The 16,589-nt window shown below is 29.3% G+C and overlaps 1 protein-coding gene across 3 annotated transcripts; it reads right to left on the reverse strand.

Annotated features, from left to right (window-relative positions):
• Nucleotides 1–6,039: 6,039 nt before the first annotated feature.
• Nucleotides 6,040–10,703, reverse strand: LOC129311306 (uncharacterized). Of its 3 annotated transcripts, XM_054953528.1 has the most exons (12): nucleotides 10,201–10,703; nucleotides 10,047–10,133; nucleotides 9,789–9,965; nucleotides 9,467–9,552; nucleotides 8,947–9,035; nucleotides 8,733–8,836; nucleotides 8,534–8,636; nucleotides 8,391–8,466; nucleotides 8,171–8,285; nucleotides 7,142–7,673; nucleotides 6,605–6,671; nucleotides 6,040–6,386 (listed from the first exon to the last, which is right to left on the reverse strand). In XM_054953528.1, the coding sequence occupies exons 1-11, from the start codon at nucleotides 10,463–10,465 to the stop codon at nucleotides 6,653–6,655; spliced, it is 1,653 nt and encodes a 550-aa protein (XP_054809503.1). In that variant the 5' UTR covers nucleotides 10,466–10,703; the 3' UTR covers nucleotides 6,040–6,386; nucleotides 6,605–6,652. The 3 variants fall into 3 exon arrangements, with proteins under 3 accessions (XP_054809503.1, XP_054809502.1, XP_054809501.1); XM_054953527.1 differs by having other exon boundaries at nucleotides 6,040–6,671; XM_054953526.1 differs by lacking the exon at nucleotides 6,605–6,671 and having other exon boundaries at nucleotides 10,201–10,698.
• Between the last annotated feature and the right edge of the window lie 5,886 nt (nucleotides 10,704–16,589).

Raw genomic sequence — 16,589 nt, forward strand, 5'->3', positions numbered from 1 at the left:
TGAGGATGAGAAGAAATGGGTTTTCATTTTTTCTTCTCAATCCTTCATTTAATGTAGCCGTTGTCCTTCTTGGGATGTAATTCTCAATCTTAACGTCAAGCATGTATTTTTGCAGACAAGCAATAAACTTATTTTAACATTAGCGTCTCGCAAAATTGAACCAATCTTTTGGAGAATCTTAAAGTCAGAGGTAAAAGATGTGTACACCCACACATTTTAATTTTGTTTGATGTAAAAAGTAACATCATTAACCATACACAAAGACGAAATTAATATTTTTACGAACAATTATAGAAAATATTTTTTTCTCTCTTCAAATTAATATTGTATATAATCCATCTATGATTCAGAAAAGTTGATCTTGAATCTTGATATGATACAAATTTGTTAGAGAAAAATCCAATTTAGGAAAGATGACACTTATCATCTTTAAATATTTTGACAAATTTTTATAGATTAAGGCGTTCAAAAATTTGTTATTTGTCAAATAAAGTTCACAATTTTTTCAAAAACTAATACCTAATAATAATAAAAACTATTTTCCAATATGTAACTGAGATCTTCATTATAACATTTCACTAGTTATAGGATAGGATATGTAACTATAGACACCAATTAGTTGAGCTTGCACTCTTAGTATTAAAGAAATAATGTTAAATTATGGACCTACAGAAAGATCACAGTAATGAAGGGTTGAAATTTGTCTGATTAAAGAGTGAAGAAGTGGGTCCCTCTCAAAATGAAACTTTTTTTTTTATTTTGTGTTGCTAAAAAAAAAAGAACAAAGAGAGGGAGATATCAAAGTGAATTGATTTAATTAAGTGATGATTGAGTAAAGTTGAGGGGGCAGTTTTAATGGGGAAGATGTACGTTTGATGGACTGAAGCATTTGGGAAGAAGCAAGCAGCCGAAAAGTGACTGAATGAATGGCAAAGCCTTTTTGGTGAATGACTCTTAAGTCCTGACCCACTTCATAGCATGTTACTCTTTTTGGCATTTCTATCCCAACTAGGGTCTTTTGTCTCCAGCTCTTTTTGGTGTTTAATTAAATGGGCCACTTAACACATGATTAAATTAAAGGATAATTAAAATTTTAGTTCGCGAAATTCCACTCGGCCATTAATTTGATTCTTCAAATTCAATTATTTACATTTTCTTAAGTTATTATATTAATTCTTTATATTTTAAAATATAAATTGAGTTTTTATATAAAATATGTTAATAACTTTACATGTCTATATGACTGGAATAGAACAAATCAGTTTTGTTTTTTATATGCTTCTTTTTCCTTTATTTTCTCATTTTTCTTATGCCCCTCATTTTCTTTTATTTCTTATACCTTGGTTCTATTCTTTTGTTTTTTTAGAACTTTTGCGTTTTTTTTTCTTGCCTAAGTCATTAAAAACTTCTTTTTATTAGTCAATATCACTGTCAATTCAATATTTCATTATTTATGTTAATAAATTTTAATGCATTACCTATTCTTTAAATAATAAAGATTAAATTAATAATTGAGGCAAATTTAAAGGATCAAATGGATAGGTAGGACAAATTTGAAGAATTAAAAAAATTTATTATCCCTTAAACTAACCATTCATTGTCAAGGGACTCTTTAATAAAATTGTATTGATTTGGTTGGCCAGTGAAATTTTAATATCATCTTTGTTTTGGTTGAAAACTTGTGCTACATCTTGTCTTGTATCTTAGTCACTTTGAACATGAAAAATGTGAAATATTAATTAGTTTTTTTTTGTCCAAAACCATTTTTGTTACACCTTCCTGATATTTTTCGTTTTAAAATTCATGTTTTCAAATAAGGGCAAGCTTGAAAAGTCGTTTTAATAATATAATATAACTACCCCCTTTTTAGTAGAAGAGTTAGAAGTGTCTTAGGTCATAGACAAAAAAAAATTATTATTTCACTTTTTTTATTAGTCACAAGTATTTTTTTTTTATTAGAGACAGTTCTTTTAATAAAAATTTAAATTTTAAATTATTATATTATAAAGGATTAGCCCATTCAGTTAGACTTAATCTCATTAGTTAAGGGTAACAAATATTTAAAAGTCATTGAATTTCTCAACCGACGGCACCTGCCCAACTGTGATGAGCCAAAAAAAACTTAGGGAGAATGATAATAATATCTTAAAAGAATGAATTAACTATAGTTAAATTCTCAAAAAAAAATTCAATGAAATAAATTATAAATATTAATTCAAAAAATTATAAATAAGAATTTAAATTATAAATTAATTATTATATTTAGAATTTAAATATTATATTTATAATTAAATTTTTAAATTCACAACCGTTTGAATTATAACTAATTTAAAAAAATTGTATTACTTTTCTCCTCTGAACTTAACTGTGATTCCTTTAAAAGCTTGTTTCAAACCCAACGTCATGAGTCATTTGAAAAATTTTCTACTTAAATATTTCCTCCATTTAAAAATATAAAATATTTTTAATTAAATTTCATCTCTTAATAAATTAGTTATCTACTTTTCAATTAATATTATCTTTTCATATTTATCCCTATTAAATACCCTACAATATATATAAAGTCATTATCAATACGGATATTTTTTAAAAAAGGCAATGATTATACTTCAAAAGAATAAAAATATTTTATATTTTTTAATATCTAACTCCTCAAAAAATGTCTTACACTTTTAAGTGGAGGGAGTATCTTTTTTAAAACCTCAAATATGACATGAAGTCATTGTGTGGTGAAAAAATAGAAGAATATTTCTGTTAAATGATGAGCGCAGTTTGGGGCCATTGGGATTTCAATTTTCTCTAAAAACTATAATATTTTATAATTTTAAATATAAAAATGGACTAAAAATTAAAATGAAAAGAACTTTTCAATAATTCCAAGCTTTCAGAACAACACATGGCATGAGATTAGAGAGGGAAACATGGGAAAGAAGCAAGCAGGACCATAAGCTAATGAAGTCCATTCCATCAAGTATCAATAGATGGTATTTGTTGGTGTCTAGTAGGTACCTGTCAACGCCTTAATTTTGTTGCACACACACAATATACATATTCTAAATTGCATTTTCATCGTTTTTCTTTTCACTTTTTGTTTTTTAAATTATTTTACAATATAAATTTTAATAAATATATTTAAATTCAAATAACAATATTTGAGTTGATTTGAATATATGCAATTAAAATTTTATAAATACTTTTTTATAACATAATCTTCATTAATTTCAATTTTAAAATGATTAATACAAAAATATAAAGTTTACTCCCTTTGGTCATGTCTATAGGATGGAGAAAGAATTTTTTTGATTCTATTTATAAATTATCTTATTAAATTTTATTACAAATTTTTCTATTTAATCTTCATTGAATGTTGGAAATTTTTTTTGTTAAAGTTGAAAAATTATTAAATTTTTAAATAGAGTTAATAAGTTTTAAAGTTTTTCTTAATTTTAGTAAAATATGTTTAAAAAAAAGACCAGAGGATTATAATAAATTGTATTATTCATGAATGAGAAATAATACGTTTGTTTTATTTTGGTTGGCCAGAAAATAGTGATTCAATTGGTTAAATTGCGTGCAATAATAACAAAAAAAAGGCTAAAATCTACCCTTAATTTTCTAATTTATATATGATTTTTATATGGCTTTTAATTTTATAAGTTATCTTTTTAGTTATCTAACCATAATATAATTAGTTTCAAATAATTATTTTATACCAAACATTATGATTTAAAAAAATTAAATTTAATATATCAACATTTATAAATATTTTATCAATATTTGAAAGCTCAATGTAAAATTTTTTTCATTAATAAAAGTAAAATATTATAATTAAAAGATAAAAAATATTTTATAAAATTAATGGATTAGTATTAATCAATATATAAAGTTAAAAAAAAATTAAAGATACACTTTAAAATATAAAAATAATCTAATTTACAATTTATTTATAAAAATGTAACATTGAAACGACATATTAACAGCCTAGAATAGGAGAGGGAGATTGTCAGTACCATCAAATACTCTGTTTTCGCTCTGTTTTGAAAATAACTGCTCCAATTGCCATAGCAGGGACATTAAGTTGAACACTTATACACTCCCTCGTGCCCTCGAAAGTCATATTCTACGATATTTTATCGGTTCTTTATATAAATTATTTTTTTTAAATTTTTATAACTATTAATATATAAATTCAAAAGTATCGTATGGCAAATTTTAAGAGAAAATGTAATATTTTAATTTAAAAAAAAGTTGTTCATAGACATCAAATCACTCTTTTTTTAAAATATAAGGATTATTAAGATCTCTTATATTAAGTATGCTTAAAGATGCTTAAGTAGGCTTAGATATTTTTTAAGCTTATATAGGTATGATCTATCTTGTAATTTTTAGATGTGAAATTTCTTTCATATTCTAATATTTTCTTTACTATTTTTTTTATTTTTTTATTCTTCTTTTTCTTTATGCCTGGGCTTGTACTTTTAAAAAAAATCTCAAATACCTCATATTTATTTAATTTTTTTCTTCCTCTTGTTTTTTTAATCTCTTGTTTTTTTTTTCATTTTTCATTTTTCATTCTTCTTTTTTTAAAAAATTTTTTTGTCCCCTCATAGAATGGCTCTTAACACCATAATAAGATTTTTTATATTAAATATGTTTAAAAATAATAGCTTAAATCATTTGGTTATATACTTTTTTAGCTTATATATATAGTTATGATCCATCTTTTAATTTTCATATGTGAAACTTCTTTTATGTTCTAATAGGGACAAAATTGAAAAGTAATTTATTTATAAGAGAATTTTATCATTTTAACTATTTCACATTGATTTTGATAAATTAGTTAAAAGTGACTTGTTAAAAAAAATGAAAAGAGAACATCCCAACATTATGATTAGGATCAACAAGACCAACAACAACAATCACAATAAGTCTTATTTTACTATGAGATTAGCTACATAAATTACCCCATATCATTGTCCTAACAACCAAATCTCTAGAAATCAATAGGAATAACAAGTCTGCCCCCAAAAAAAAAAAAGAAAAGAAAAGAAAAACCGTGCAAATGAAATGGCACATTATATGTAAAACAAAAATGTCAAATTGTGGATATTAATGTAATGGGCTCCACCGAACCAGGAGTGGCCAAAAATATCATCTAATCCAAAACCCAGTGGTTTCTGGAAGTACCACGCCATCCTATCCAGTAATGCTTGTGGACAATGAGTCGATTTTACTCTCATATTTTCAAGAGATAGAATTGCATGAAATGAATAAAAGTTCATATGATTTTACTTGTTTACTTTTCTTTCTTTTAAATGTATACATAAAAGTCCAAGTTTATAATTAACGAACAGTCTGGGAGATTTAATTATATTATATTTTTTGATATTTTGATATGATACTAAACAATACAAGGCAACCTCCTGGTCTACTCAACTATTCGCAAGACTACCAGATTCTCTAGACATGCAAAACATGACTACCTGTTGACGATCTTCATCTGTATATGAAAAATGGCATAAAATTGATACAACTGATAAGGTCATCAGGAAAATTACCGGAGTTAATAAAAAACAGAAAACAAAATTAATACGTCAGAAACAGAGCTCCCCGGGTACATTAGAGAAAATTAGAGAACAGTTTAAATTTCAATCAGAGTTGCCTTAATTGCAGCAACACTCAAACATACAAGGCCTCTCCCAAGGGGTTAACTAAATTGATTAAAAAAAAAAAAAGGAATTCTCTCCTCATAGCATTTAATTATTATAAAAAATTTGAAATCGAAACCCTAAGCCTTGAGAACCTAGACCAAATATTATCTTAACAATAACTAAGATCAAAATACCAAATATATATAAACATGAACATGCTAGGCTTCAAGAGACGACATCTTGTCTTAATATTTTCCTAAACATGATATCCAAGATTTGCAAGGCTTTCAAGAACGTAATATTTTTGGAATAAAATTTTAGAAATTCCAAGAGATAAAGACGATAATTTCACCCACAAAATACCTCCGATATATTACAAGGAAGAAAATATTGAATATTGCTAGATTATGAAATAGTTTAGTCAAGACTTGAGAAAAAAGCTTTAAGATGACTTCCCGATCGGAACCTGAATCATGGCCATAGCCAAAGCCAAAACCCTCCCAAACAATTGTACATTATTATCGTTTACAATTAACACCAGTGTACAATAAATGTTCAGAGAATCCGCATCAAGACTGGAGCTAAGGAATTTTTCTAAATCAACCAGAACAGGATAAATTTACACCCATAGAACTTGCCTATTCAAGCTTCGTTGTCCCTCTCCATCTTCGCCCTACCTCCTCTAGAACCGCTGCTCGAGCTTGGCTTCTTCTTGCCTCGTCCTCCACCCAAGATCTGCAATAATTGCTCCAATGAGATTCACATTCACCTCCGAATATAATAAAAAATATAAATCTTGTTACACTTAACAAGGTTGATTAGCTCTTCTGCCAGCACACTGCACATCTCATCTATACCAATATATAAAAGGCATCGTTGCAAACTTTAGAAGGCAACAACCTAGTGGTCAAATAATGCTCAACTTCACAGCCACAAATATCTAAATTATTTACTTGATTATGTTAAAAGTGGATGCAGTTGCCCATGCAATTTCGCACATTTCAAACATCATCTTGCCACCTATAAACAAAGCATCTGAGCATCATAAACAACTAGACTTGTTCAGGGGTTATAGTACAGGGTGTAAAGAAATGAAACATTCGATGGCTAGGCATTAGCTGGCCCCCGCTAAGACAGTTTAGATAGAGATCTGGCATCATGATGCTATCTGAAAATTAGCAAACATACTCTGAAGCACAAACCATTCAATGTGACATATCAAAAACTGTTTCCACAACTGCAGCCTTGCTGCATTCTGTAATATAAGTACAAACAGAGTGCTAGAAAAAAGGCTTTCATTTCTGTTTGTAAAAAATCCAAGAAAATTATCAAATGACAATGCCAATGGAATTGATGGTACCAGTATAACTAACCATCAAATAACAAACAACATAGGTGCTTGATCGGACACTAAAATCAAGTATGATCAAACAAATAACAAAAGTTAAATACTAAAACCATTAAAGAGGGGCGGAAAGAATATATATCACCGCATAATCTGAAGAGCTTCTTTCTCAGCTTCCAGTGTAGATTTTTTATCAAGCATTTCTTCATGCTTGGACTCCAGATCTTTGAGCGACTGCTGTACAACATGCTTTTCATCTAGATAGGTAACCCTCTCTGATGAAAGTGTTTCCGATATTTCATCAACCTCTTCCTTTACACTAAGTAGCAGCTGCCTCTGACAATCCATTGCTGCCTTCTCTTTTAAATAATCAGCATATGTCCTATCTAAATTAACTTTCTCTTCTTCCAAATTCTTTAATGCAGCATGATAATGCTTCTCTACTTCAGAACCACGGAATTTTTCTTCATTAAACTTCTCATCCCAAAACTTCTGTATGTCTCCTCTTCCAAGCAACTCAGACCTTATCTCTTCTGCCTCAGCTTGTCTAGCAGAATTCTCAGATTCTATTCTTGACAATTCAGAAAAAATTGCTTCCTTCACACTGCCACTTGTCAAAGCCACAGCTGCCTGTGCTTTTGTTGAAGGCTTGTTTGGCTGAAATCGCTTGCTCTGTCCTATAACAGTAAGTTTACAGATGTTGCTCTTCATTGTGACATTCCTAGCCTTAGATTCATAACAATAATCCACATCTTAAAGAAAATTTAAGAAGCCTGATTTTCCATACATTCACTTTTGTCTACGGGTGAATTGTAATGGAATATGCATAAAAAAATATCCTGCAAAATCATTGTGAGTTCAATTTCTGCTAATCACATTTGGTTCAACTACTTCGTTTGAGTGATTCCACAGTAACTTGAACTTCGTCATTCGTTGTTCCTATCATTAGGAGAAAACATTGATTACCAAAACCTGACTGCTGCTGTTTACTATTATCTTTGGAAAAAATTACAAATTTCTGCGAGTGTAAGACAGCTCTCAATTATCAAAATCCCTTATATATGAGATATAGAGGACACACAACATTTTGCGAGCATATGATAAAAGGATGCCTGGAAGTGAGAAGGAAAATATTGCACATTTTTAAACAGAGAAGAAGACTGCGATATGATACCAAAAACTTTTCTGAGCAAGCTCCTATCCCCTGCCAACATGTCCACATAAAGTGCTGGGGACACATGAGAACCGATCTCCTTCACATCCATAAAGCTCACTTTTTTAGTTGATATCTGGACTGTAGACAAGTCAGGTTTTAAGAGCTGATAGGCACATTGAGTTTCATATTTTGTACATTTGAGACAACTTTACAAACACATCTTCCAAATACATCTTACCTGATCAAGTACTTCAGGGGAAAATTCATACTCAAATTGCGCTCTCCAGTCCACTAAATCTTGTCGTGAAATGAATCTGCACATATAATTAGTAAAGCAAAACAGAAATTCATTGAAGAGGAAAAGGGTAAGTATAAATTTACCTATCAGGAAAGAATTTCATGTTCTCTTGACCTTCAAATCCACCAGCATTGAACCAACTGTTTGAAGATAATTTGCTAGGGATAACACCAGCTTCTGCTAAGGCTTTAATTGTAAATTGAGGGAAAAAATTAAACTTCTGCCCACAGAAAACAGATTTTCTTCTAGGAGTATAGTCTGTATAGATCAATCATCTTTTACCTTGAATGGCCGCAAAATCTGGGTCTTCAACCCTGATATCATCAAAAGCAGTAACCAATGACCCAGAGATTGTAACTACTGGCGCAATTCTGCGTTTTAAATTTCTGAAAGACAAAGGAATCCATTTACTAAAAAATCACAGAAAAAGAAAAGTTTCATCTCCAAAACATTCCCAACTAGAAAGTTGTGTTCATGCATTAGGTCAGACACTAACCGTTCCAGAAAAGAATTTAATTTAACCAGCCATCTTGCAAATTCCCTTCTTGTGCACAATTCATGAGCCTCCACGTCATCTTCAATTATCTATACAAATACATAAAAATCAGAATACTCTTGCTAAGAAGTCGAGCCCAAGGTCCAATAAATATCACAATGTCATGTAGTTTCATAGCTAATTACTGGAATTTGGAACATAAAAATTAAAAAAGCAAGTAGACAAAAACTACAAGTTGATATTCCAGGTAGGAAGCAGAAATTCATGTAAGTTGTATCTTTATGATAAATCAAAAGTGGTAAAGCAATTTGGAACCTAAAATATTCATGGGATTTGTGTGTGTAAGCTAAATATTAGTTCAAGACTCAGGACAAAAGAACCAGGCGGTCAAATGCATCACATTCTATTAGTCTAGATAAACACTACAAAATGATCCCGTAATTGTATGTACTGTCAACTCAATTTGGGGGGACACTATTGTCTCCTGCATTTATTAAAGATAGTACTTTTGGAAACAAACCTTCAGCAGCTTCAAGAGTGACAGGGCTTCTTCTTGTGTAGAATCGACAGACAGAGGAATTATAACACGCTCTGGCTTGTCTACAGCTGCAGATTTTTTTTTTTTTTTGGGTGTGAGGGGAGGAAATTAGATGGATGATATATTAAAACAACAAAGACAGCAAAACACCAGAGAATTCAGAAGAAAATGACATTACAGACCAATCAGAACTGGATGACGAAAAAATAAGGGTAATGGAATTACAATCAAGACCTATGCTGTAATACATGCAAGACAAATTAACTGTGTCACATGAAAAATGGAAGAGGCACTCCCCACATACCAGATGTAGCGGTTTCTGTAATAGAAATAGGGACGGTTTCTTCGGTCACCTCCGACATCAAATCCTTCTCATTAGATGTGTCAGACTCTGCAGTTTTGATTTGATCCCCCCGAACTTTCAAAGGGCTCAAAATTCCATGCAAAACTTGCAATGGGCCTCCAAATTGAATCTTAAAACCTGCAACCACAATTTTGTGAGATATTAACCAACCTGAAAAACACCTTAAGGCTTAAAGCCTAAAATAATCTCATAGCTGACCTTTCCTCGATAATGAAAAGCTAGCGATGACGGCAGCCAGAACAACCAGTGAAGTACCAATGCCAACTACCACATACGAAGGAAATGCTGCAAAGATGTTTTAGTTCAACCTTGTCATCAAAATTGCGTTCACGAAGCAAAATTTGCAAATTACCTCTCTTCCTTCTCTGGGGGACCGGACACTCGACAAACGCCCAACCACCAAAATTGTCGGAAGGATTCTCATTTGGAGAAACCCACGAAAGCCCAAGATTATTCTGAGCGATTGCAGCGGAGATTTGGCGTCTGGAAATTGAGGGTCGGAGGAAGCAGAGGAATGGTCTAGGAGGGTTGAAAATGGGGCTGTTATTTCGCTGTAGAGGTGAGCGTGCCTTGGTGGAAAGGAAGAGGAAGGAAAGAGATGAAGCAGCAGAGCACATTTCCTTAGGATATGAAACAAAAAAACAAGAATTAGGGTTAGGGTTGTGGCGGAAGGAGGGTGGTGCGATCAAAGCGAAGACATGGACGATTCTCGGGCTATATGCTGCTGAGTAACTTTGGAATAACTGTTGGACGAAATACGAGAATCAAAAGTGGGAGAATCAAACTCAGTAGCCTGTAGTATCCACTATGAGCATGTCCGATGTAATGCTCTTTCTGACATTTTCTTGTGATTTCTTTGGCTTCCTTCCCAAATTCGGCTTGATCAAAGTAATTCTGCTCTAATTTTTACTGTTAATATAGTAATTCATGTGGTGATTAAATTAGATTGAGGCTTACAAGGTTAGGATGTGTTTGATGGAAGGTTTTTGGAGGGTTAGGATTCCCCATTCCCTTAGATTAAAAATTATGTATTATCTTTTTTTATAATAATTAAATTAATTTTATAATTTTATAAAAATTAATGTATAATTTTTATTGTTTAAATTTTAATATTTTTTATAGTATAAAAATTCATGTATAAATTTTATAACTTTACAAAATCCTTCAACTAGGACAGTTGTCTTGTATTGACGCAAAATTCAAAATGGGTCATGATATTTAAAAAAAAAAGAAATTAATTGATATGTAGATTATGTTAATTTCATTTCATGCCTATTAATAATACACAAACTACTTAAGAGTATATAAATTACTAAAAAGTGGATCGATTGATTGAGTCACTGATTTAAGATCAATTATTAAAATTATAGTTGAATTGTAATTAAATTGATTATAAATAAAATATTTTATTAAATTAATTAAAATACTAATTTAACATTTAATTAATTCAATCAAACAAGTTGACTCACATTTTCTTATTATAAAAATATGGATGAGCCTTATCTTTAATTGGAATAAATAGCAAAAATAATATTTTGATCAAATGTTTGCCTTTGATATGATAGATTTCTTTTCCATTAATAAAAAAAAGGGTGTTTCTACCCAAGGTGTAAAAGACCAGAAAAGATGTGTATACTGTATAATGTGTTAAAGGAAGTATAAAAAAATGAGAAAAGAAATATATGTGTAATTTGAAAAATAATAATAATAATAATAATATGGATAAATATTTAATCTACATAAAAGAAATGTCTCGAAAATCTTATAAAAATCATGAAATTTAGAGAGAAAAGAAAGTTTAAGATTGTTACCAACAAAAGCCAATAAACCCAGGCTCCCGATAAATAAAAAGGAATGGATTTTTTACAATTATTTAGCACCACATTTTTTGTGTATCTTTTTTATTATTATTATTACTACTGCTATCTTTTCTCACTTTTTATATTTCTTTTAATATAACACATTAACCACTTCTTCTTCTTCTTCTTTTTCTTTTTCACACTTTTTTATTAATAAAAAAAGACATGCAAAAGAAAGAGACCAAAGAAGGGGGGAAAGCACAAGATCCATTTCCATGGGGGAAAAGAGACAGGCAAACATTTAATGAAAGTATTATTTTGCAAATTAAGATAAGTGTTCATCCATATTAACAGGCATAAAATCAACTTAAATATGCAAATTAAATAAAAAATTATTATATTGTTATATTTGTTGAAAACGTCTTAATTTTTTAATTATAATCTTATTAATTAAATGGATATAAATATTATTATGAAAAATATAATTAATTAAAACATCATACAGGCACTTTGATATTTATGCAAGGTCATCATATAATTTCAAGTTTCAAAAATACCTTTGAAACTAAAGTATAGATATAGAAATAATTTTACAAAAAAAAAACCTCATAATTAAGATTACTTTTGTTTTGTAAACTGCCTTGTAAAAAGATTGAAAGAAGTAAATAAAAATACCTCAAACAAGATCGCTTTATTAAACGAAATACATGTACAAAATTTTTTTAAAAAAATTAACGTGAGTTAAACCCCAATAGCTTAATAAATATCCAAGCATATTAAGACTCAAAAATTTTCACATCATTGCTCCATTATGGAGATTAAGTAAAATGTAGTCATGTTTTGATGGATTGATTTAAAAAATATATTCAAGGGTCAGTGCATCTCCTACCACCTTAAGATCCTGATGCCATGACAAGCTTTGTACTAAAGCAATGTATATTGTCGTCAAAATCATCTCTTCCTCTTCTCTTATCGCACATGCCTGGTTTTTTAGAGTGTATGTTGAGAAAATATTGTGTAATTAGAAGTGTCAAAGCTTGGTTGTCAATTGTTTGGAAAGGGTTACCTATAAAAGATTATAATTGACACATGAAATATAGTTTTCAATCAACTTTTTTTATGGAAGCCAATTGATAGAGATTTAGTATAATGTGGGAAACCAATATAAATGCTTAACGTAGCATGTAAGTGGATTAGTATCCCACCTCAATAATTAGCTTTTGAGGTAAAATTGTTCATCCTACTTAGGTACCATCAATTAAAATCAAAGCTTGATTGTTGGATGTCAATTAAAATATACTTGATGCAAACAAGAGACCACATTTTTTTCAGTGAGAACCTACACCAGCTTAAACTGGTTATAGTAGAGGGATAATATGCTCATGAGAAGAATAAACCTTTCTTGTATTTGACAATCGTGTAAAGGGCCAAAATGCCTCCACTTCAGTAAAAAGTAATTCAACATAGAGTCATAGGTTAATTTTTCTCACCATTAGATGCTTTCTCAAGATTCTCAGTCTAATGCTTAAAAATTGGAGGGGTATATATGTATATATAAGTTGACTATGTTTGGAACAAATGCACAGATCCACTGTAGTTCACTATTATACTTAAAAAATTTTAAATGACACATAATCTTAACAATTGCTGCAAATATTGCAGCAAAGTCTGCTATAAAGTTTTGGTAAGTTTTGGGATTCCACCCAAAAACGCCTCCTTTATTCTTCTTTCCGGCGATGATCTATTAGCGGAATGGATAATATTTGTATTAAAAAAAAAATGAGATCAAGAAATCACGTAGAAATAGAATAACAGAAGACCAACTCAATTTTGACACGATTAGAAGATGAAGAACTGTAAGACCTTTTGTAATCTTCTTGTCTCCATTGTATTTCTAGATTTCTCCTCCATTTTGAGTTTTGAAATTGATTGTTATGGCTTCTGGAAACGATGACTTCAGTTTAGACAGCAGTGTTAACGAAGAAGGAGAGAAGGTTGGTGTTGGCCGTCATGGCGCACGAGAAAGTGGGTCAGCATCGCGTTCGGCATCTACGTACAGAGCTGTAGAGTTTAATGGCCCAAACAATTTAAGGTCGATGCATGAAGGTCAAGGCGTTTGTTTTGGAGATGCTAGGTCGCGAGCATAATGAAATTCGAACTATTAGGTATTACTCTATTATTTTGAATAAAATACTCTGACCATCCTTCTGTTTTATATTAATCACAGATATCTCCTTTTTCTTTTTGAAATTTATATAAACTTCTTTTAATATAAACAGTTTCAAAACGCAAACATTCCTTCTAGTTTTAAACTTTTAATATTTTATTCTCATCAACTCAACCACCAGTTGATCATTGAATTACACATTTCCTCCATTAAAAATATAAAGTATTTTTAACTAAATCTTACACTCTAATAAAATAGTTGCCTACTTTTAAACTAATTCTATCTTTTTATTTATTCATATTTAACATCATACAATAAATACAAAATCAATTATCAATAGTGATATTTTTATAAAAAAAAGGCAATGATTACACCTCAAAATATTAAAAATATCTTACATTTTTTAATATCTAACTCCTCAAAAAATACATTATATTTTTAATAGAGAGAGTATATTAGTTCAAAATACTCCTTTTTAAATATAAATATTATCTAAAAATTATTCAAATTACCCAAAAAATTAATAAATATATATTTTTTACATTTGTATTTAAATTTTAAATTTTTTAATTATGTAAATGTATTTATTTAATTTTTTTTCAAAAATTAAATACATAAATTGGCTAAAATAATATTCAAACATGTAGTTAAAAATATTTATGAAATAAGAATTTAATATAATAAATTACTCAATATAATTTATCTTTATTTTTCTTTAAATTTCATTAATTTTAACACAAAATTTTGAAATTATTTATTTAAATATTGACGTATTTAATGATTTAAAAAATTTTAAATTGGGAGAGAGTACATAATTAGATTATAAGGAAAAACTAGTAATTTTAAAATTTTCAACATTATTGCAAATAAAAAATTAAGCGTTTTATAATTTTTAACCGAATATTCCCAACAATGTTAAATATTATACTAAAGTATAGGTTTTGCAATTTTAACAAAACAGAAAGGGGACTACTGTATTTTACTCGATTATTTTATGATTTATTGATTATTGATCCCTGATTAACTAATTAATTGTCCTAGTATTGATCGTTTTCATGCTTTTGAAAATAAAATTTGTCGTTACGACGTTGACTGTGACAATTGCCAGTTATTTTTTGGGACTACAATTACCAGATTTTCGTAATTTTGTGATGAACTTCATTTTTTTCCCCCTTTTACTACCATTCAGTACCGTACGCTTGCATTCAAAGGCTTCATGAAGAAGCTCAAATCTTTACATTTTCGCAGTTTTTTTCTGCAGAAAATTTTGAATTCTTTTTGCATCTTGAGTTCTCATAGAAAATATTGAGCAAACATTTTAAAGGAATAAAATTGATCACGAGGTAAGTTATATGGTAAGATTCCAATATTATCAACTGTCAATGATTTTAAATCTGGACAATGACAAAACTTGTATGCTGAGTTATTGAACACATTTTAAAATGGGTAGCTTTCATACGCGCACGTGAGCAAAATCAAGATCAAAACAAAAGGGGAAGTGAAAACGAAACAGAATTCATTGGCAAGTCCACCAACATTTGTGTATAAAATTTATCTTATCGCACCCTCGTTCTTCTTGGTTTTTTTTTTTTTGGTCTCTATTTTTTTATTAAAAAAATTAAGGTGAGTTGAATCTTAAAAACTCACTAAAATTAAGACATGCTTTTAAATTTAAAAAATATTTTATAGAATTACTTATAAATTTTTCATCAACGAAATCCTCATATTAACAAAATTTGAACCTATAATTTTATAAATTATGAGTTAAATCCTCATCATCTAAATAAATTTTTGTTGGTAATTAGAGGTATGCTATATATTTATAACTAAATACATTGGTAATTAGACCATTATTATATTATATCTAGGATTGTGAGTTAAAGTTTGAAAGAAAACCTTACGGCCAAACTAAAACGAAAAAAAAAAAAAAAAACTATAAGTCTGTTTGAAATTATTTTTATTTTATTATTTTAAAAATTAATATTTTGTAAAATATATTTTGAGAATAAAAAATAATAAAAATAAGTATTTTTTCAGAACAATAATTATAAACCACCTAAAAAATATTTTTTTTAATTCTTCTAAATAATATTTTATTTTTTTTCAAAAACACTTTTTAAAATACATTATTAAACAAATTTTTTTATTTTTTTTTTAAGAATAAAGAACTGTTATCAAAATAGGTTGTCGAACAAGTCCTATTTTACCTGCCTATGAAAGAGAATGAATCAACAATATTCATTGACATATAAAGCTGAAGCATGATTTAAACCTCATATTTTATACATCTAACACAGTAAATCTTAGGGAAATCTTCGCATGAACCAGCTTGGACGTGGATGCTTCATCTGCTTCTTGAAGACAGGTCATAGGTATCAGGACTCTGCTGCAAAATGGAGTTGCCACCTGCCATTGCAGACACAAAGGCGAATATTACAGGGTTGAATGTTTGCAGACAGACAGGAAAGGCGCAAAGTTGCTGCTTTTACTATTGTAGAGAGAGATTATTTCACCCAACACCTTTTTTGGTCTGATTGATGAAGAAAAACAACTACTCTTGATTGATTGCCAACTTTAGCTTGATTTTGTACAATGGGAAGCGAATAAATGTCCTAAATCTCAGCTAGGTTATCTCTTGGGTTTTGTACCTTCCATCAATAATTGTTATCCTCTTGTTAGAGGATAACAGTTATGGTGTAGTTTACCAAAAGAGCATGTAAAATATTGCTGCTGAAGTCCTTGCTATCAAGACTAGATTGAAAGTATGTAAAATAG

This window comes from Prosopis cineraria, unplaced genomic scaffold, assembly GCF_029017545.1.
Source record: "Prosopis cineraria cultivar Desert tree isolate PC_DT_omini unplaced genomic scaffold, ASM2901754v1 PC5, whole genome shotgun sequence".
NCBI classification, from domain to species: domain Eukaryota; kingdom Viridiplantae; phylum Streptophyta; class Magnoliopsida; order Fabales; family Fabaceae; genus Prosopis; species Prosopis cineraria.